Raw genomic sequence first — 23,852 nt, 5'->3', positions numbered from 1 at the left:
AAACTACTACTCACAAGGGTAGATGAAAATCACGCATTAAATGATCTTTAGGCTAGTGGTGATCTATCCACTGATGGCAGTCCGTAGGATCTGGAGATTGCCATCAGTGGATAGATCACCACTAGCCTAAAGATCATTTAAAGCGTGATTTTAATCTACCCTTGTGAGTAGTAGTTTTTATGTGTTCTTTTTTGATAAACTTTTTTAAGGATAATGCACAAGGCCGGTGCTCCCTCTCTCTTTTGTTTTTTGTTTGATTGCTAGGATATTCCTATCCTTGAGGGCAACAAGGCTGAAAGCTACCGTCCATCCTGAACTTTGAAGTGTCTGGCTTACATATTTATGCGCAAGAGTGTTTGTTTTGTTGTATTCAATTTCACCTACTGCCTTGCCTAAAATACAAATGTCCAAATTGGGCCCAAAGTGTCAATATTTTGTGTGGCCACCATTATTTTCCAGCACTGCCTTACCCTCTTGGGCATGGAGTTCACTAGAGCTTTACAGGTTGCCACTGGAGTCCTCTACCACTCCTCCGTGATGGTGGATGTTAAGGAGTCGGACCTTGCACTCCTCCACCTTTTATGGATGCCCCACAGCTCCTCAATAGGGTTTAGGTCTGGAGACATGCTTGGCCAGTCCATCACCTTTACCCTCAACTTCTTTAGTAAGGCAGTGGTCATCTTGGAGGTGTGTTTAGGGTCGTTATGTTGGAATACTGCCCTGCGGCCCAGTCTCCGAAGGGAGGGGATCATGCTCTGCTTCAGTATGTCACAGTACATGTTGGCATTCATAGTTCCCTCAATGAACTGTAGATCACCAGTGCCAGCAGCACTCATGCAGCCCCAGACCATGACACTCCCACCACCATGCTTGACTGTAGGCAAGACAGACTTAACACCATCTTCTTATAGCCTAGGCCATCTTTATGTAGAGCAACAACTCTTTTTTTTCAGACCCTCAGAGAGTTCTTTGCCATGAGGTGCCGTGTTGAATTTCCAGTGACCAGTATGAGAGAGTGAGAGCAATAACACCAAATTTTACACATCTGCTCCCCATTCACACCTGAGACCTTGTAACACTAACGAGTCACATGACATTGGGGAGGAAAAATGGTTAATTGGGCCCAATTTGGACATTTTTACTTAGGGGTGTACTCACTTTTGTTGCCAGAGGTTTAGACATTAATGGCTGTGTGTTGAGTTATTTTGAGGGAACAACAAATATATATACAAGCTGTACACTCACTACTTTATATTGTAGCAAAGTGTCATTTCTTCAGTGTTGTCACATGAAAAGATATAATAAAAACTTTACAAAAACGTGAGGGGTGTACTCACTTTTGTGAGATACTGTATACATTATCAAACATATGGCACTTATGTAATAATATAAAATAATTATTCTACAAAAAGGTAATAACCCAGTAGGCTGATTTATCTAATGACATCTTTCATCTCTCAGGGCACTCATGGCAAGAACCCTCTTGATCTTGGTCTATCCGTCCATACCAAGGCATTACAAATAATACTTGTCCTTCTGTTGCTGCATGCTCCATAATATAAACTAAATGGAAAGCACAGCAGTGAAAGAGAATCCATTATAATAAAGAGCTGAAACAGATGGGCAGAGATAGGAAGCGACAGTCGGAGATCTCACCAGGAGAAATATAAGAAGTCACACGGGCTGCTATGAACCCAAAATAGGATATCAGTTTCAGTTGGACTGGCCTTTAGGAATCCAAAAGAAAGCATGGCCATAAAGTAAAGCTGGGTACACACCATAAGGAAATCGGGCGAACAAATTTCTTATAGTGTGTACCCAGCTTTATAGGTAAATTACTTCCCAATTAAAGAGGAAGTAAACCCTGATGAGTTTTACTTCCTCTTTTTTTCCCTGCAAATTAAACGTATAATGGGCTACTATGCATCGCATAATAGCCCATTATGTGGCACTGACCTGCAAATGAAGCCCACACTGTTCCCGCATCCTCACCCCTTTTGTTCCTGGGGCAGCGGACTCCGTCAGTCATGGCACTTGTGAGTGAAGAAACGGCACGGAGGTCCGTTTCTTCACAGCACATTGCGCCCATGACATCATCGGCGCACTACAAGGTAAATATCTCCTAAACAGTGCACATTTAGGAGATATTTCCACTACCTATAGGTAAGCCTTATTCTAGGCTTACCTATAGGTAAAAGTGACAATCGGGGGGTTTACAACCACCTTAAGGTGCTTCTCCTCGACCTGCTGTGTTTCAACTGATGTCCTCAACAAATAATGGTATTTATGGCACCAACCAAGGTGGTCAGGAAAGCATTAATTTTAACATACAAGAAGAAGCGCGATGCATACCTTTAATACCAAGAGCAATGCAAGAGGAATAACCAGTTTGGAAAGAGAAAGTGAAGAGAAAAACGCAATCTATATTTTTAGATCTTTTCAATGGCATCAAAGCATATCAAGTCATCTAATCTGCCCAGAATCTTCAAATTCTCAGGGGCCCATACAGCAAACAATACAATAAATAATCAATACATCACTACGAATATATTGTCTGCATTCTCACTATTCAGATCCCTACAGCCCTATATTAGGTTCCACACATTAAAATGGGTGAGTTAGTTTAATCCCATACCTTATTTTATATGTTTATATTCTCCTTCCAAATTTTAACTCCTTCATCATAAAAGTAAAACAAAATCTTAATGCTTGAACACAATTTGTATCCACAGTAGGGACCAGGAACCATAGAGCACGTTTTGCTTTTTTTTTTTTTCACTATACTTAAAACTAGGGTTGCACCAATACTCGTATTGGTGCCGATACCGAGTATTTGCACAAGTATCGGTACTCCTGCAAATGCACTGATACCGGAAACCGATACTTTCAGGCTCGGTTCTTTGAGCTGTCAGTGGGTCTCCCCTGTTGACAGCTGAAGTGTTAAAGAAGTTCGGTAATTGGAGTTGTCAAAAAAAAGCAGTTGGCAATGTTAATTAACAACATTGCTCAGCCGCTGAAACACTAAAATAAAAAAGAAACATTGGGGGTTATTTACGAAAGTGCAGTCGCTGTAAATCTGAGGGGTAGATCTGAAATGAGGGGAAGCTCTGCTGATTTTATCATCCAATCATGTGCAAGCTAAAATGCTGTTTTTGATTTTCCTTCCCTCAGATCTACAGCAACTGCACTTCCAAGTGCACTTTCAGTGCAATTTCAAGTGCACTTTGCACTTGTAGTGCAAAGTGGATTTGCCTTTAGTAAATAACCTCCATTGTTTCTTTTTGAATCTTTCCGTTTCTTCATTTGCAGATCAAAGGGATGAACAAATGTTCCTCTGTTTAACCCCTTATTAACCCTTAATTTACTCTAATCAGGCGTAATTAACTCCCTATTCTCTTCCATTTAATTATTTTCCGTTTTTTTTCTTTTTTTTTGTTCACGTCTATTTTATAAACAATAAACAATTAACATTTTTGTTTGTTTGCTTTGTTAGTGAATATTTTACACATATACATTAACTTATATTCACACATTTCACATTGAAAAGTAGCAACATTTAAAAAAATCTATTTATTTCATTTGTAAATAACTTTTCAATGCTTTGTACCATTGCTGACAGCTGAATTTAAAACAAAACAGTTGCGGTAGGTATCGGTAATTGGTATCAGCGAGTACAAAAAAAAAAATGGTATCGGTGCATCCCTACTTAAAACACACTGCAACTGATACTAGATTAAAAATCCCCCCCCCCCCCCCCTTTAATCCTACTTAAAATACACTGACCCTGACTTCGACTCCAAGCATGACCTTTGACCCCAACATAGTTACATACGAGGTGTGTCCAAAAAGTTCTGTGAATGGTCCGATACCTCAACAGTAACATGGGCCAGGTGCGCGCACATCAGAAGCGCCACCTAGTGTGCGGGCAGTTGAATGTAGGGCTGGGGGAAAAATCGATTTAAATCTTGAATCGAGTTGAGAGGTTAAATCGATTCAAAATTTAAGCAAAATCGATTTTTTTAGATTTTTTTTTTTCACTTCGCCGGTCCTGAGGAGCTACGGGCAGGAGTTTTTCGGCAAGGCCGCAGCCTCTGCCTAGTCCGCGAGGCCGGACGCTGCATCTCTGTCGCAATTTGTAGCAGAACTTGATGTTCACTCCATTGCACTGTGACCCTACCTCTCACACTGACTACATTCAACTAGGGCTGGGCGATTTTCTCAAAATAAAAAAAAATCTGCGATTTAAAAAAAAAAAAAAAAAAAAACTCGATTCACGATTCGAATCGAGTTTTTTTTTTTTTTTTTGGACACTGTGCCGGTCCTGAGGAGCTGCGGGCAGGAGTTTTTAGGCGAGGCCGGACGCCGCAGACTAGGCCGAAGCCACGGCCTCGCCTAAAAACTCCTGCCTGCAGCTCCCCAGGACCGGCGCTGACACTGCGCCGGTCCTGAGGAGCTGTGGGCAGGAGTTTTTAGGTGAGGCCACGGCTTCGGCCTAGCCCGCGAGGCCGGACGCTGCGGACTACGCCAAAGCCAGGGCCTCGCCTAAAAGCTCCTGCCCGCAGCTCCTCAGGACCAGCGCAGTGTCCAAAAAAAAAAAACTTTTTTTTTTTTTTTTTGACAACTCCAATTACCGAACTTGAATCAAGGTTTTTTTTATGGGACGGGAGCCATAAGCAGAAAAAGTGTTTACGACTTAAATGCTTTCAAATGAATGGGCTACCGTGCCCGAGTAAACACAGGATGCACGGCCCACACTAGTGTGAACCGGGCCTTAGGCTCCTTTTACACAGGAATGGACAGCTTTCGGAGCATAGTTGTCATTCACACATAGTCTGTCGACATGCACTACAGTGGGAGGAGAAGATATAGCAAGGGACGTGGCCGTCAGCATTGTCACTGCTGATTCACAAGCCTAAACAGCACCAGGCCACACCTAGCTCTGCCCTCTGATTTCTGGATGGACAGCACTGCTGTGTTAATGAAACCCTCCCACTGTGAGCTGCAGTGTCTTGGAGGGGAGTGTGTGAGATACAAAGGAAGGAGGGAAGATTTGGCTCAGTTGGGGAGGGTTAAGTTTTTTGTTTATTTATGAGGCTTGAGCATCCCAGAGTATCACAGTAACTGGATTTGGTACTTGTTTAGAGCACTAAGTTGTATTTTAATTGTGTTGCTGTTGGTAAGAATTCCCCTCACTTCATGTCCTGGAGACACAACAGGAAGTAAGAGGCGACCCCCCCCCCCCCAAAAAAAGGGGAATTTCCCCATTATACAGCTGTCACTGGAACAGGTGTCCCCATTGGAAGACGTATCCCCACCTCTGGTTCTGGTGACAACTCTACAATTCTGGATTTCCATTGCTTTGTCTCAGCAATTAGTCACCAAGACAAATAAAGTGATGAATCTCCAAAGTGGGAACACAGCCATAAAACTTGACTGAGGGTCTAACCTTTCCTTACTGTATTCAAAACTAAAAAAAAGATTTTCTTTACATACACCTTCAAGGGGAACTAAAGTATAAATAACAAACCGCGAGCAGGCATGCCACGTCTCTTCTGCAATCTCAAACTTATCTGCCTCTTCACCGCCTTCTTTAGGGCTCATTCACAATAGTGTTGAAGAGCAAGAAGAGCAATCCACATCTAGACTGCTCTACAGAGTGCATTTGACAGGCACCTCCTCAATGCCTGCTTTGACCCCCTGAACCCTGGATCAGCGTGCCACAACCACTTGCAGAGTGGCATTCACTTGAATGGGTCATGTATGGGCGCTACACCTGCTGAAAGCGACAGGGGGTATAATTCCTGCCCTGGCCATGAAGCAAAGCATTACAAACACAGCATGTGTACATCCAATGGACACTGCTTCTGCAGCTAAAGGGGGTATTGGTTGGGAGGGCAGTAAAAGTGTGCCTTAACCGCAGGGTTTACTGTCCCCCCAAACCACTAGTGTGAACAAGCCCTTATAGTTGTCCATGTGCAGCTCAGGGCACTTTCTTGGCACAGTGTCTGTGCTGGGATGAATGAACTACTGTGCAAGGGAAGGGGTGACATCATCCCACATTGGTCATACAAGTTGATTAAAAGCCTGGCACCCAGAAGAAGACGGGGAGAGGAACCTCGTGGATGTCAGATCGTCGAGCAGAAGGGAGTATTTTCAGCCTTAGTTCCGATTTTATTGTTATCACTTGATATATACTTTTCTATTTGGCACTGTGCACTGCTTATTATTAGAGATCCTTGTTACAGGTCAGTGATTGTATTCTGTAGACAACCATAACAGTCAAGCAACTGGCATTTTTTAGAAAAAAAAAAAAAAAAAAAAGAGTGTAATTTAAGAATCGTTTACTAGAAATCAAGAAGGGCGATGTGTAAATTCTGTGTGTTCTGCAGCAGGTCACCATCTTCTACCGGTAGCCATTCCAAAGTTACGCCATACTTTTACATATTTGAAGATTATGACAGAAAATCTATCCTTGTTGCCATGGCAGCCTAATGCTCCCCTTCCAGTCTCTGAATGCAGAAGAATGAGAGTGATAATCAATTGCTTGCCTGGACAAGACTAACTTTGTTTTTTGCTTTTCTGTTTCAGATGCTTTGATAAAAAAGGTCAAATGGAGCAGATGAAAAGAAAAGTTGAATTTTCTAATTTGCAAAATTGTTAGTATTATACAGGATTTATATAGCGCCAACAGTTTGCGCAGCGCTTTATAACATGGCAGCTGGAATCTGATTAGTTATTTTTAAGAGCCCTGGTGTCAGAAAACAGTCCAGTATTAGGCCTTGCTACATCAATGTACTATAGCATACACCCATGCAAGACTGTTTGCCCTCAAAAGGATGCACAGGAGTTCTGTGCTTCCCCATGCAGGCAGTCCCATTCATTTTATTTAGGATGTAGAGGCTGCACAAACACAGCCGGTGCTCCCACTTTGACAGCTATGTGTTCAGGACCACGCATTTGCGTGGCTGTCAAATTAGGAGCAACATCACTTAGCCACGGAAATACACGGAACCCCTGTGCATCCCTATGCGAGCAAACGTGGCCCCCCGCACAAGTGTGCGCTATAGTACACCCATGTGATTGAGGTCTTAAGATCAAATTAATGGAACAAGCACCTTCAGAGGTGTGTAGGAGACCACATGTAAATCATAACTAAGAACAAATATCCATCTCAAATTTTCATTTTATTTAAAATTTTACAGCCTGCCGCAGCATTTTTTTTTAGATTTTGGCCCCAATCCCATCACTTATAATCAAGTCTTGTTAGCTGGGCACCCCCTGCCAGAATACACAGCTAGGTCTCCACTATGCCTTTGTCTACTCCAGTTAAAGTGATATTAAATCACACTGTTTAGTTTATATTGTCCCTTCTAATTTATGTATGTAGGTGATGGCACTGATGGGTGACATTGATGGGCAGCAGTGATGAGCATTGATGGATAGGGGTGCAACGGATCGCCATCGATCCGTGATCCGATCCGTGGAGGTTGATCCGATCCGCGGAGGTTGATCCGTACGGGACACCCGCGATCCGCTCTGTGGCTTCGGCCAGAGGAAAGGCCGCGGCTTTGGCCTAGCTCCGGAGCGGCGGCCATCTTGGTACACCCGACGGCCGTTTAGCACATGATCGCTCCGTCAAATGACGGAGCGATCACTTGTAACAAACCGGCGTCATGTCATGACTCCGGTTCCTCTTTCCCCTCTGTGTACTGATCTGTACAGTGGAGGGGAAAGATCGGATGGCAGCAGTGCCAATACTCTGCAATACCCTGCCAATACTCTGCAATGCCCTGCCAATACTCTGCAATGCCCTGCCAATACTCTGCAATGCCCTGCCAATACTCTGCAATGCCCTGCTGCAATGCCCTGCCAATACTCTGCAATGCCCTGCTGCAATGCCCTGCCAATACTCTGCAATGCCCTGCAAATACTCTGCAATGCCCTGCAAATACTCTGCAATGCCCTGCAAATACTCTGCAATGCCCTGCAAATACTCTGCAATGCCCTGCAAATACTCTGCAATGCCCTGCAAATACTCTGCAATGCCCTGCAAATACTCTGCAATGCCCTGCAAATACTCTGCAATGCCCTGCAAATACTCTGCAATGCCCTGCAAATACTCTGCAATGCCCTGCAAATACTCTGCAATGCCCTGCAAATACTCTGCAATGCCCTGCAAATACTCTGCAATGCCCTGCAAATACTCTGCAATGCCCTGCAAATACTCTGCAATGCCCTGCAAATACTCTGCAATGCCCTGCAAATACTCTGCAATGCCCTGCAAATACTCTGCAATGCCCTGCAAATACTCTGCAATGCCCTGCCAATACTCTGCCATACCCTGCCAATACTCTGCCATACCCTGCCAATACTCTGCCATACCCTGCCAATACTCTGCCATACCCTGCCAATACTCTGCCATACCCTGCCAATACTCTGCCATACCCTGCCAATACTCTGCCATACCCTGCCAATACTCTGCCATACCCTGCCAATACTCTGCCATACCCTGCCAATACTCTGCCATACCCTGCCAATACTCTGCCATACCCTGCCAATACTCTGCCATACCCTGCCAATACTCTGCCATACCCTGCCAATACTCTGCCATACCCTGCCAATACTCTGCCATACCCTGCCAATACTCTGCCATACCCTGCCAATACTCTGCCATACCCTGCCAATAGTCTACAATACCCTGCCAATATACCCGCCAATACCCTGCAATACTCTGCCAATACTCTGCCACACCCTGCCAATAGGGAGATTGTGGATATTACAGTGGGGGAGATTTTTTTTTTTGTTGATCCGAAAATGATCCGAACCGTGACTCCTGATCCGAGGAATGATCCGAACCGTAAGTTTTTTGATCCGTTGCACCCCTATTGATGGACAGCACTGATAGCCAGCACTGACTGGCATCACTGATGGCCACTGATTGCTGGCACTTGTGCGCCCCCGGGGCGCACGAGAGCGGTGGTTCTGGGAGACCGCATATGATGTCCACCCAGAACGAGAGTGGCGCCGCCCAGCCGTCATTTGACGGTGGGTGGCAGCAAGTGGTTAAACTATCATGCAAATATATATTTGAAATGAATAGAGTTTTTTTCACCTTAATGCATCCTATGCATTAAGGTGAAGAAACTTCTGGCAGTAACTGGCCCTACAGCCCCCCCGTTCTCCCTCTCTGCACTGGGTCCCAGCTCTTGATTGATAAATTGATAGCATTGCAGCCATTGGCTAACGCTGCTGTCAATCAAATCCAATGATGGGGGCAGGGCCAAGTCCAGCATTCGTGTCTATGGATGCAAATACTGGACTTGGGAGCGCACCCGCATGGTAACCTCTTGGGAGAGCTCTTCTCCTTGGGGGTTATCTGATGCGAGGAGCCGCGAAAACCGCCGAGGGACCCCAGAAGAGGGTGATCGGGGCCACACCGTGCAAAACGAACTGCACAGTGGAGGCAAGTATGATATGTTTGTTTTTTAAAAATACAAAACAGGAAGGTTTACAATCACTTTCAATCCTTATTATTTTGTGGAAAGAACATGGTGTGGGGCCACACCCCTCCAGCCTGTGTCTTAGAATAAAAGGGAGGCAAAGCCTCCATTAATTTACATGCAATATCCCTCCCACATTGTGTATAAAGGGGTTGTAAACCCTCACGGTTTTTCACCTTAATGCACACTATTTCCAGTGTAGTTCTAAAGGCACAGACAAAGCAAAATGGCATGTTTCCAATGGTGTTAGTTCACACCAGACTTGCCCTGGTTTGTGCTGAAAAGAAGTCCGGCATGCAGTCATTTTTTACAGCGCAGAGGGTAGTAACGCAAGTAGCACTGTAGTGAAATATCTTGTGTTTAAGAAAAAAAACACAAGACAGTGCCATGCGCCAGGATCAGCATTGTGTCTCCCAGTGCCAGTGTTAATTTCCACAACGAAATCATTTGACAAAATTTTTGTCAGCGCCATTTTTACAGTGATGAAAACTTAATGAAAAGTACAGCACATTTTCGTCCACTCGCGAAAACTGATGAAGATCAATTCAGTTTTCGTTAAGGAACGAAAACTTGAGGCAGGGACGTTTACCCTCCTGGGCCAACTAAGCAAGCAAGCAACTAAGTGTAGCCAGAATTACAGGCCTCCGAGTTCTCAAACAAAGATGACTACCAGAGACCAGAGCAGCACTGTGAATTACAGGCCTACCGAGTCCCAACGAGAGTCCCACTACTCACGAAGACCGTCCACATCCCAGAGCACTGTGCAGCATTACAGGCCTCCTCAGACCACCGCCCAGAGCACTGTGCAGCATTACAGGCCTCCTCAAACCACCGCCCAGAGCACTGTTCAGCATTACAGGCCTCCTCAGACCACAATACAGAGCACTGTGCAGCATTACAGGCCTCCTCAGACCACCATCTAGAGCACTCTGCAGCATTACAGGCCTCCTCAGAACACCATCTAGAGCACTGTGCAGCATTACCGTCCTCCTCAGACCACAGTCCAGAGCCCATAAAAAAATCTGAAACCCTGGTAGGCAGCAGTGAGTCCTTCTAGTGTCACTATTAAGCCGCATTTTAACAAACAAGACTCTTGGAAACTGTTTTGCATTGTTATTACCTTACAGCCCAGAGCACCTGATTAGACAGGAAGCTGAAAGTATGAAGTATGTTTGGAGAAGTGAAATTCGCCGTGTTCCAGCAAGGTAACTGCCAGAGGCTGTCAACACACAGAACAGGGAACACAGGGAGGCGTGAGGCCTCAGCAAACCTAAACATTAAGGCCAGGAATGAGGGAGACGTAGACACAGGAAGACTGCGGAATGAACGAACATGTCAGAATAACTACTATAACAACACAATGTGTATAGTATACGTATATGGAAAGATAAACCCCCTCACGCTTCCCAAATTCCACAAATCTCCCCATGCTGGAGCTTGTGAAAATCGCCATCTGTCTCCTAAATTGCTTTCCTCCCCCAGTGGTAAAGCACAGAGTAAAGAATGGGTAAAACCCCTTTCATTTATTTTTTCCTTTTGCTGTGTCCCTTTGGGGAGATTTTTCTTTACTTCCTGTCTCCTGACTCAACAGGAAGTGAGAGATCTTTACAACAGAAGGGAAACAGAGGTAAATCGATTTTTCAGAGGCATTTGACAGGAGGAGGAGGCAATATGTCACCTCCTCACTGCCCATTTTAACCCTGAAAATGCCAACCCACTACACCACAGCCCCAATCCCTTGAATGCAACCCATTCAGGCAAAGAATTCATTGTGACATGTGCACAGCCCTGAGCGGCTGCATGCCCTTGTTTATGTAAGCAGTCGGGGAGTGGTACAACTGCAAGTCTTCTACAGCCCCCCTGGCCGCACATGTGAATGAGACCCAAGCCCCTATTACACCCGAGTAATCTTTAATACTCAACACCAGATTTCCATGTTATTCTATTATGACCAATCCATCTGTCACTCAACATTCAGAAAACGTTTTTGGGGCATGATGCTGTAGTTTTGGCCTGAACATATTTAGACCCCATTCACACTTGCCACTGTGCAACTTGTCCTGCGACTTGGGACTGCAAAGTCGCATGACAAGTTGTACCCCATGATTTCCAATGAGTACCATTCATATCTGTGCGACTTCAAGTCACACAGACTTCAAAGTAGTCCTTGTACTATTTTGGTCAGACTTTGATGCAACCTGATGTCCATATACCTCAAGATTACACAGTCATTGCTTCAAGTCGCTGCAAAGTCGTGCGACTTTCAGGTTGCACAAGTGTGAATGGGGCCTTATGGCGACAGTTTGAGCCAAACAATCGCCTCCTCCTAGTGACTAGCTTTCCATTTGCTGAAACACAATCTCTCAAGCCTAAACAGACCTGGTGCAAAATACACTCCAAAATCACATAAACATGCTCAAGTGTAAATACAAGTTTAGATGGTTGTTACTTGTGATATCGGTAAGAGTATAAAGCTCCCCAAAAGGTTACAGAGACAGCAATAAAAACTTGACAGAGATTCTAACCCTTCCTTAGAAAGGGGGGGGATACCTGCAGATAAACTTTAATACCAAGAAGGCCTGGTGCTAGGCAGAAGCTAATCCCAATTAGCTCAAAAGCGAGAAAATGCAACACAAAAGAAAGCCAAAGTAATAGAAAATCATACTGATTGTGTGAAATGAACAGACACCCCCAGGATGAGTGATCAAAGGGAGAGCTCCAGACAACCCCAAGGCGAAGAGATGGGGAGGTGTATTTACTAAAGGCAAATATACTGTGCACTTGCTCTAGATCTGAGGGGAGGAAGGACTGCAACGAGGGCACCAAGGACTGAAACGAGGGCACCAAGGACTGAAACGAGGGCACCAAGGACTGAAACGAGGGGACGAAGGTCTGAAACGAGGGGACGAAGGTCTGAAACGAGGGGACGAAGGTCTGAAACGAGGCGAAGAGGATCTGAAACGAGGAGAAGAAGAGGATCTGAAACGAGGAGAAGAAGAGGATCTGAAATGAGAGGAAGAAGAGGATCTGAAATGAGAGGAAGAAGAGGATCTGAAATGAGAGGAAGAAGAGGATCTGAAATGAGAGGAAGAAGAGGATCTGAAATGAGAGGAAGAAGAGGATCTGAAATGAGAGGAAGAAGAGGATCTGAAATGAGAGGAAGAAGAGGATCTGAAATGAGAGGAAGAAGAGGATCTGAAATGAGAGGAAGAAGACCTGAAACGAGGGAGAGCTCTGCTGATTTCTATCATCCAATCATGTGCTACAAAAAATGCTGTTTTTTTATTTACGTGTGATTGGGTATTCTTTGCAATGTGGCGCTTTACCTCATTTACTAAGCTCTGGAGCAAGTGCACTTGCAGTGTACAGTATATTTGCCTTTAGTAAATCAAACCCATGGTGTCTGCACAGGACACACATGTCCAGAAGTCATACATGTTTATAACCACATTCTACAGTACTGCTCTTGTCGGGTTCCCATAATTAAAAGCTCAATTCCGGGAATTAGATAAATGTATCTTGCAAGGTTAAATGCTGTTTTAGCCTAGAGGTGGCAGGGATAAGGCGCCAAGCCTCATTCACCTGGGGCGCACTATTGCATATAGGTTTTTGTGTGCATCCTGTCCTATTCAAGTATATTTGGACACAACCGCTGCTCCCAATTTGACATCCCTGCCAGTGCACTGCCTCAAGCGCATACTGTCTGTACAGAGTAGTAGCCGTGTCCGTGCTGCCACTGAGTGCCAACTGACTTGAATAGGACTGCTGAGATAGGGATGCATGGAACGCCTGGGCATCCTCATGGGTCCTTGCACGAGCATACGCTATAGTACGCCCCATGTGAATGGGGTCTAATACTTTATTCCTGGCCCTAGAAGGGTCCCTCCATCCATGCAAACAATCCAGTTCTGCTGCCGTGTTAAGGCATTTCAGGCTTAAGGGTTAATAGCCCTGCACTGTATGAGATAAGGCCAAGGGACCGCCCACAGACCGGAGCTTCAGACAGAAGAGCACAGTTCTGGAGCGGGGGATAGGGCAAGCAATAAAGCTTATGCCCTGCATCCAGGTAAAGTTCTGCTTTAAGTCCTCATTCACCCCGGTGCGACTTATGCGATCTGACAGGTCGAATTGCATGACAAGTCGCACCCTATTGTCGCCAATGGAACGGTGCAAAGCTGATTTGAAAAAGTAGATCCTGCACTACTTTTAGCGATTTCAAGTGCGACTTGCATAGATATCTGTGCATGAAGTCACACAGATGTCAGCCAAGTCGCACCTGAAGTCACACTGACATGCAGCTTTGAAATCGTGCGATTTCAAGTGAAGGCGTACGATTTCAAAGTCGCATTCAGTGTTAACTAGGGTAAAACACATCAAGCACTAAACCTATCAGCATATGACGCTTGTGTGAATGCTTTCAGCACGGATCCAACTGCGAGGTTACATTTCACAGGAATACATGAATAACAGTCAATATTGTGGGGTATTCGGGGTTTACCCTCCCCCCACCAATATGTGGAATATTAAAGTACATCCACAACCTTTTTTTAAGTATGTTTTTCATTATGCCTCACTGTAGTTTTTTTAACCCCTTTTAAACCCCGCCCACAACAGCATTTAACAGTCGTGAATGACCGTGGGCAGGAAGAATTGGCAATCATGCGACCATTGGAACGCACGTGAACACAACACAAAAGCAACTCAGAAGAAAATAAAAAAATATATAAAAAATGGACTGCTAACATACATTACCAACGCATATAACCACATGGGTTGTGTAAACAAGCTCTAAAGGCCTGCTTTAGCTCCCATCTCAGAATGCCCCTGGGTGGGAGGATCGACAATCATCGGACCGCTGTCACAGTGGTCACATGATCAGAAGCCAGTCACTGATCTGTAATCTGGACCAAGAGCTGTCTTTGTGCTGGGAGAGCGCTCTCGGCACATAACATGGGCCGCCCAATGACACATAAGTGCAGTATGTGGGCTTTAAAGCTCATCCTTTTGCCTCTGCAGATATGAGGTTAAGCAAATGACATTTCCTGTTGCAAAGTTTTTTACCTGTAGATCCTGCCAGTGACAGCACTTCCTGCTGGAGGCTGACAATGCTAAGCCACTGCCTTGTAATTAGCAGCAGTGTTGTCAGCCTGCCGTGCAAGCTGCTTCACTTCACTGCAGAGCTGACTGTCGAGTCTGCGGGAGGCATGTGCAAACCAGATAGGCAGACCCAGTGAAGGAGATCACACGGTGGGCTGACTGTTCCTTATTACTTAGCAATGGCTTGGCGTTGTCAGCCTCTAATGCACTCCTTTGCTTGGCTGCAGAGCTGACAATTTGGTCTGCAGGAGGCATGCATGGTCCCAGCTGAAGATCACATGGCAGGATGAAAACGCTGCGTTGTCAGTCTACAACAGGAAGTGCTGTCACTGATGGCATCTAGAGGTAAAAAACCATTAACAGAACCCGATTTTCTTAGCTATAAACATATTCAGTGATATATAATGGCATCAATTGGGGTTTTCATACATTTTCATATAGCCTGGAGCTGCTGGCCAGATCACAGCGGGCATACATACTCCAAGTACCAACCAGAAATGTGATCACAGCGGGCATACATACTCCACGTGCCAACCAGAAATGTGATCACAGCGAGCATACATACTCCATGTACCAGGAATGAGATCACAGCGGTCATACATACTCCATGTACCAACCAGAAATATGATCACAGCGGGCATACATACTCCACGTACCAACCAGAAATGTGATCACACCGGGCATACATACTCCATGCACCAACCAGAAATGTGATCACAGCGGGCATACATACTCCATGTACCAGGAATGAGATCACAGCGGTCATACATACTCCATGTACCAACCAGAAATATGATCACAGCGGGCATACATACTCCATGTACCAGGAATGAGATCACAGCGGTCATACATACTCCACGTACCAACCAGAAATGTGATCACAGCGGTCATACATACTCCACGTACCAACCAGAAATGTGATCACAGCGGGCATACATACTCCATGTACCAACCAGAAATGTGATCACAGCGGGCATACATGTACCAGGAATAAGATCACAGCGGGCATACATACTCCATGTACCAGGAATGTGATCACAGCGGGCATACATACTCCATGTACCAACCAGAAATGTGATCACAGCGGGCATACATACTCCATGTACCAACCAGAAATGTGATCACAGCGGGCATACATACTCCATGTACCAACCAGAAATGTGATCACAGCGGGCATACATACTCCATGTACCAACCAGAAATGTGATCACAGCGGGCATACATGTACCAGGAATAAGATCACAGCGGGCATCCATACTCCATGTACCAGGAATGTGATCACAGCGGGCATACATACTCCATGTACCAGGAATAAGATCACAGCTGGCATACATACTCCATGTACCAGGAATGTGATCACAGCGGGCATACATACTCCATGTACCAGGAATAAGATCACAGCTGGCATACATACTCCATGTACCAGGAATGTGATCATAGTGGGAATACATACTCCATGTACCAGGAATGTAATCACAGTGGGAATACATACTCCATGTACCAGGAATGTAATCACAGCAGGCATACATACTCCATGTACCAGGAATGTAATCACAGTGAGAATACATACTCCATGTACCAGGAATGTAATCACAGCGAGCACACATACTCCATGTACCAGGAATAAGATCACGGTGGGCATACATACTCCATGTACCAGGAATGTAATCATAGCGGGCACACATACACCATGTACCAGGAATAAGATCACAGTGGGCATACATACTCCATGTACCAGGAATAAGATCACAGTGGGCATACATACTCCATGTACCAGGAATAAGATCACAGTGGGCATACATACTCCATGTACCAGGAATAAGATCACAGTGAGAATACATACCCCATGTACCAGGAATAAGATCATAGTGAGAATACATACTCCATGTACCAGGAATGAGATCACAGTGAGAATACATACCCCATTTACCAGGAATGTAATCACAGCGGGCATACATACTCCATGTACCAGGAATAAGATCACAGCGGCATACATACTCCATGTACCAGGAATGTAATCATAGCGGGCACACATACTCCATGTACCAGGAATAAGATCACAGTGAGAATACATACTCCATGTACCAGGAATAAGATCACAGTGGGCATACATACTCCATGTACCAGGAATGACATGGAGGAGACAATCTGAGCCTTGTGCATTGTATGGCACTAGCTGGGGACACACATCAGCCCTCTATATACAGATTGTGATTTATATAGATATATACACAGATATATGTATGTGATTGTATAGCGGAGGATGGTGCTGGGCTCTGTCAGCCCCTCTCCTCCTCCATCCTCCAGGTATCCCTCCTCCACCCTCGGGTGTACATTCTTTCCCCCCACTCTCAGCCCCGCCCATCCTCACCTCTCTTGTTCAGGTCATACCCCACCAGCAGGAAGTAATCTGCCAATCTCGCCATGTCCCCGTTCCCCGGGCCGCTCTCTCAACCCCGGACTCCTCCCGCCGCCGCCATCTTTCCTGCCAGCACCGGCCCGGTATTGCGCATGCACGAATCAGGACTGACCGGGTGGGGTCTACTGGCGTGACGTAAGGGGGCGGGCCGGGGTCAGGAGGAGGGCGTAGAACGTGACGTCAATGGTGAGGACTTCCCCGAACATGTACTTAGAGATGGCAGTAAGGCGGGGCTAGCGAAAGAATGGGGTGGGGGGAGGTCGCGCAATAAGCTAATTAGGGGGCGTGGCCGTTTCTGGGCGCTGTCATGTGCGAGCCGCTGCTTCGGTAACAGTGTTATTGGGCGTGGCTTAGGGGGCGGTGACGTGTGAGATGATAAGAGGGGCTGCCAAGTGTCAGGGGCCAGCCTTGCTCATCAGTGCTGAGATTTCCCGGAAACCGCCGACTGAGCACTGGAATAGGAAACAGTTTTCGTGTAGAATGCATGCATGTCATGTAATGTGAAACACACAGGGGGCTATTTAGCCATCTTTGCTCTTGGGATTCACATAGCTTTCAATTATTAAAAAAATAGGTGAATCTTGGAGGAAAGTTGCAATGGCCAACTGAGCTGGGGACATACTAAAGGGAATGACAGAATGGAATGTTCATAGAGAATAATGGAACAAAATGGAATGCCCATAGAGAGTAATGGAAAGAAAATATTTCAATTAGTGACAGAATGTTATCTTCAGAAAATCTACTTTTAAATATCAGTGGGGAGGCCCCCCTTACACTTACAACATTTGAATTGACATGTCGTGCCAGATATCTGTGATATATACTTCTTTTACTGAGCCAGATTCAAAACTTGCCTATATGGACCAGTGGGAAAGGGATTTGAACCTTACCTTTGATCTGACTGAATGGCAAGATATTGCTTATCAGCTATCCAAAATTTCCATTAATACCACTCTTATGGGGACCACCAGTGGCGTTGCTAGGGGGTGGCTTTTGGGGCTATAGCCCCGAATCTGGGGCCCATAGCCCCGAGTCTCTGCAGGAGTCCCCAAGGGGAGGGGAGGCTCTCTGGGGACCCTGATGTAAGGGGGGGCTCTCTGGGGACCTTGATGTAAGGGGGGCTCTCTGGGGACCCTGATGTAAGGGGGGCTCTCTGGGGACCCTGATGTAAGGGGGGCTCTCTGGGGACCCTGATGTAAGGGGGGGCTCTCTGGGGACCCTGATGTAAGGGGGGCTCTCTGGGGACCCTGATGTAAGGGGGGCTCTCTGGGGACCCTGATGTAAAGGGAGGGCTCTCTGGGGACCCTGATTAAAGAGGGGGGCTCTCTGGATACCCTGATGTAAAGGGAAGGCTCTCTGGGGACTCTGATGTAAAGGGGGGCTCTCTGGGGACCCTGATGTAAGTGGGGGGCTCTCTGGGGACCCTGATGTTAGTAGGGGGGCTCTCTGGGGATATATGCACACACACACACACACACGTATATTACTGTATATACATGTGTATGCCCACACAAGCGTATGACTTTCTTTACTACGCTGCTATGGGCTCTAGCCCCAGATCTTTTGTAGACCTAGCAACGCCCCTGGGGACCACTCTTATAAGGGCTCCTATGTTGGTACTTGGTACCTTCTAGGGTAGCTAAGATGCATCCTTGTACTTCGCCAAACTTCTACCGACGATGCGGACAGTTGGGGACGATGCACCATATCTGGTGGCAATGCCCCCTCGTAACTAGATTTTGGATTCGGATTTTCAATTTAATCAACTCAGTGATGGGGGTAAACATTTGCAGATCTCCAGAAGCCGCTCTCTTTCACAAACTACCTGACGAAACACACAAAAAATCGGTAAAACTATATATTGTTGGCCGCGAGAATCACAATCGCTAGACACTGGAAACAGTCTGTAATTCCTCTTGACCAGATTAAACGTAAACTCAATTGGATTATGATTAATGACAAACTCACCCATATTCTTTGTAATAAAACCAAGAAATTTAACAAGATATGGGACCCGTGGATCGATTACATTTCAACGCTGTAGTAAACTCCAGGATGACCCTCGCTCTCCTCATCTCCCTCTTTTCCCTCGTTTCTCCCTCTCTTCTCTCTTTTCTTCTCTACATTACTTGTTTTCTCTTCCAGAAATTTTATACACCATACAGTCGATCACATATGGGGCCTCATACGACTGTGAGTCCTGAGATTGTCCCAGGGATCGCAACCAGGACTTCCCATGACCCTGGATCTCTACCATCCCTTCATACAGGGGTACTCCACACCACAGCTGGGAGATGACTGTTAAACCCCATTCGTTTTTTTTTACAATAACAGTACGTTCTGTTACTGTTATTGTAATAGATGATAGATATGTATTATGGCCATACCTTTTATTTCTCTGTATTGTGATGTGGCGATTTGAAAAATTGATGCCATTCTGGCAATGTGTCTGGTTATTCTAAACTTTGAAGTTTTTTTTTTTCAATAAAAATATTGAAATATAAATATCAGTGGCGATGTTCATTTTATATGTCTGTCACTAATTGATATATTTTGTTCCATTATTCCCTATGGGAATTCCATTTTCCTGTTAAAGGGGTGTTCCGGCCGCGGGTGTTCCGGCCACTGTACCTGCTGACTTTTAATAAGGACACTTACCTGTCCAGCGAGCCCGCGATGTTGGCCCACCGAGGCCGATCCGTCCATCGGATCGGCTGCCGGCGCCTCCATCTTAACGAAGGGAAACAGGCAGTGGAGCCTTGCGGCTTCACTGCCTGTTTCCTACTGCGCATGTGCGAGTTGCACGGCGCTTTGTGAATGGCCCCATTGTTTTCTGGGGAACACACAAGCCCCAGAAGGCAACAGGGCCGCTCGCCGAAGAGGAGCAAGCGCCTCAGAATAGGAAGAGGCAGATTAGGAAGACTGCCTAGCAACAGGGGTTTCAGGTAAGTTAAAAAAAAAATTTTTCAAATTTTTATTTTTTTAAGAATATTAATGCAATTTTTTATGTTAGGGTGGCCCTCCGCTTTAAAGTCTATGGGCATTCCATTCTGTCTTTCCTTTTAGTATCCCTGAGCTGCTGTAAAGTAAGGTGGTATACTGCGCTAACTAATTAGAATACATGAACAGCAGTGACAAAACCATTGGATATCTTCATAGTAAATATAAGAATACAAATACAAAAGCCATGCTTGTCCCAAATGAACCACAAATGCATCAAAATGGTATTCAGTGAAAACAAAATAAAATAAATGAGTACTGGAGGGGTGATTACAATACAGGTGAGATGAGAGTTTCCATGTAATAATCACTCGGTAATAATCTGATAATCACATGGAAACTCTCATCTCCTTGGTGATGGAACTTTTTGGATCATCCTATCTTGCTGAAATCATTTCATCTTGCTGGAATTTTTTATTACACTTTGAGAACTCTTTTATGTTTTTTAAGATTCATTTTTATTTTCATAGATACTGAATCCTTATTTCATATTTTATATATTTCATTTTTTTGTTTTCACAAATTTTTAACACTCACCTGAACTGAGCTGCTGTGCATAGAAATGAGTGAAATGTCGTTTTGATAGTTCAATAAAGTTAGAGGAGAAGAAAGTACACTGTGCAATGCGTTGGCCTCAAACGCAGGGGCGTAGCTCTGTGTACATCTATGCTGAGTGCTATCTTTGCATACAGGGACTGCAGATGTGATCCATGCATCCGTGTGCAGGCTGTCCCATTCGTGTCCCAGGGATGCAGCAGCTGTTTGGACACAGCCACTGGTCACTGTGTGACAGTTTACAATTCCAAATCAAAAATTTTGAGTTCCAAATTCCGAATCTCTTAGCTCCAAGTTCTGAATTCTGAGTTTCAAATTCCAAATTCTGAGTTACCGAGGGGGAAGCCTAAGATCTTCAGGTACACACATAATTTCTGCGTTCTGGATATGTTTCTGCATGTGCATTTACATGCGTTTTTGATTCCAGTATGTTTTTGATGCTTTTCCCCCCTTTTTTTCTTCATCTTAATTCCAGACGTGTGTTCCAATGCTATTCTGCTATGTTTATATGCATTCTGGTGCGTTTCCAATGCGTTTTGCCACATACTTTGATTGATTGCACTTAAACACACTGCACTGGTGTGAACTAGGGCCACTGGAATACATAGAAAACACTGTGCATGCCTTTTTGATGCAGATTAAAAACACACTGGACTGCATCTGGTGTAAACTAGTCCTTAAAGTGGAACTAAAGGGACAGATACTCATCTAAGCTCCAATGGTCCAACATTCCAAATTCCTAGTTCCAAGTTCCAATTTTATAATTCCAAATTCCGAGTTCTGAATTCCAAATTCTGAGTTCTGAGTTTCAGTTTCCGAATTCCAAATTCCCAATTTCAAGTTCCAAGTTTTGGAATCAAAGTTCCAAGTTTTTAGTTCTGAGTTCGGAATTCTAAACTGCAAGTTACAAACGCCGAATTCCAAGTTCTGAATTCCAAACTCCAAGTTCCGAGTTTCAATTTCCCAATTCCAAATCCCCAATTTCAAATTCCAAGTTGTGAATTCCAAAATTCCAAGTTCCAATTTACAATTTCTGATTTCCCAGTTCTGAATTCAAAATTCCAATTTTCGGATTACAAATGCAAAATTTCGAGTTCCAAAATCCGAGTTTGGAATGACAAATTCTGAGTAACAATTCCAAGTTCTCCGTACATAAACATCGACCACCAAGTGACGTACTGTATGTGTGCGGCACATACAATATACATTACAGACCATCCTCTTGCCTGGGCTTGGGTTAAAGTTAATTTCAGGAATTATTTGTATTGTATACTTATATTGGTCCCGCTTGGTACAATGTATGTGTGCATTACCAGAGGCGTAACTAGAACTTTCAGGGCCCCCGGTGCAAGAAACCATGAAGGGCCCCCCCCTGACTCCCCCCTTCCATCCGAGCCCTGGGCTTCCAGTTCTGCGAGGGCGTCCATGGACATCCTCCCTGAACCCTACATCCCACGTGCTGCCTGGGGCATGCATCCAGCATACTCTGTGACACAGCTGACCACAGATCACGGTAAAGGGCCAACCACAACGGCCCTTTACCATGTGATCAGCTGATTACATGTAAACAGACTTGCCAGTTATCTGTAGTCCTTTCTTCCCACGCTGTGTATGTGTGAGGAAAGGAGAGCCGTTAGCCAGCAAGACTGTTAGTACATTCATGATGCCCTGTGGGAGGGCGAAACGTTGACGCTATTTCCGGTTGACGCTATTTGACGTCACTTACGGTCCCGTGGAACGCACGCCAGGAACAGCGTTTTTACACTCACAGCTTCATGTTTGAGGCTTGTTTGATCTTACTTTTTGTAAGTACCCACTCCCTTTTACAACAAAACCTTTTTTAATTGTACTTCATAATCAGTTTCATTCTTTTTTACTTCTGGGTATCTGTTCTCTGGCTGACAAACTTCATAAAGGAATTCTGGACCTGATGATCTGACACCATATCCGCCATCCCAGGATATCTTTACCAAGCTTTAAGTGACCCACCAGACTGAAAAGCTGGGGGTCGTTCTGATCTGGTGAGTGGGGATACATGAGGGGGTGTTGCACACCTGAATATTTCTGAAGCACCTTATATTTCCTTTACTTTGGATTGGAGCACTTTTAGTCACTTTATTTGGACTTTGTTTTGTTCATCATCTATTGTTTTTCACCCATTGTGTTTGCGAGCGCTATATTTATATTCATATGTTAGTACATTGTTTACACTGATAATCAGGGCTCTGATCATCAGTGCACTGATTCAGTGCAGCCCCATCAGTGCCACCTATCAGTGCTGCCTATCAGTGCCCATCAATGTCACCTATCAATGCCCATCAGTGCTGCCTATAAGTGCCACCTATCAGTGCTAATCAATGCCCCCTAACAATGCCCATTAAGCGACCCCTGTAACTACGCCCTAGAGCTACACAATTAATCATTAAGAATCAAGATCACAATTCTTTCTCCCTCGCGATCTTAACAAAGCATTCTCCTGATTATATGCAGAGTTCTCTGCTGAAGTTGACAGCTGTCAAAAAAAAAACAGGCAGTCTGCCAAGTTTCACAACATTCCTCAGCCGCTGAGCTAACTATAAACATTGTAACAATTTGTTCTTTAGATCAAAGGAATGAACTTCAGTCTGTAAATAAGGGAAGTTTAACCACTTAAAGACTAAACCTTTTTCCGACACTTGTTGGTTTCAAGTTAAAATCATTATTTTTTGCTAGAAAATTACTTAGAACTCCCAAACATTATGTATATTTTTTTAGCAGAGACCCTAGAGAATAAAATGGTGGTTGATGCAATATTTTATGTCACACTGTATTTGTGCAGCAGTCTTTCAAATGCAATTTTTTTGGAAAAAATACACTTTAATGAATTAAAAAAAAAACAGTAAAGTTAGTCCAATTTTTTTGTATAATGTGAAAGCTGATGTTACGTCACGAGAATCATGAGAGAATCGTGATCTTTATTCCAAGCAAAAAAATTGTGATTCAAATTTTTCCCAGAATCGTGCAGCTCTACTACGCCCCTGTGCATTACTCATAACTGTTGGGCCTTTAGGGAAGATGGAAATCACTGTAGTAGTCAGTGCTACTACAGTGATAACTGCAATCTTCCAGGTTCTGCTCGAGTTCTGTGCGAACCACTTCCCCTCTAAACACTGAACACAGGGGGGCGCTCAATCTGCACCACCACCATTAATAAAAGCCTTTGTATTTGTTTTTCAAATTAGAAAGCATTCTTTGATTGGATGAGGTGGAGACCGTAAAGTCACTGCCCATCCTCCAAACTT

General features: G+C 44.7%; 1 protein-coding gene across 10 annotated transcripts in view; it reads right to left on the bottom strand.

Moving 5' to 3' along the window:
- SBF1 (SET binding factor 1) overlaps positions 1-17,140 on the bottom strand; it is a 173,740-nt gene extending 156,600 nt beyond the window's left edge. For 8 of the 10 annotated variants that reach the window (XM_073619269.1, XM_073619273.1, XM_073619270.1 and 5 more), the window contains exon 1: positions 16,969-17,139. In XM_073619269.1, coding sequence (XP_073475370.1) covers positions 16,969-17,023 — 55 coding nt within the window. In that variant the 5' untranslated portion in view covers positions 17,024-17,139. Of the gene's footprint in view, positions 1-16,968 lie in introns of all 10 variants that reach the window. The other 2 variants (XR_012242804.1, XM_073619267.1) reach the window with 1 other exon arrangement.
- Between the last annotated feature and the right edge of the window lie 6,712 nt (positions 17,141-23,852).

The sequence above is a fragment of the Aquarana catesbeiana genome, linkage group LG03 (genome assembly GCF_042186555.1).
Source record: "Aquarana catesbeiana isolate 2022-GZ linkage group LG03, ASM4218655v1, whole genome shotgun sequence".
NCBI lineage: Eukaryota > Metazoa > Chordata > Amphibia > Anura > Ranidae > Aquarana > Aquarana catesbeiana.
Note: the sequence above shows the minus strand (reverse complement) of the source record. Positions and strands in the feature narration are given on the sequence as shown.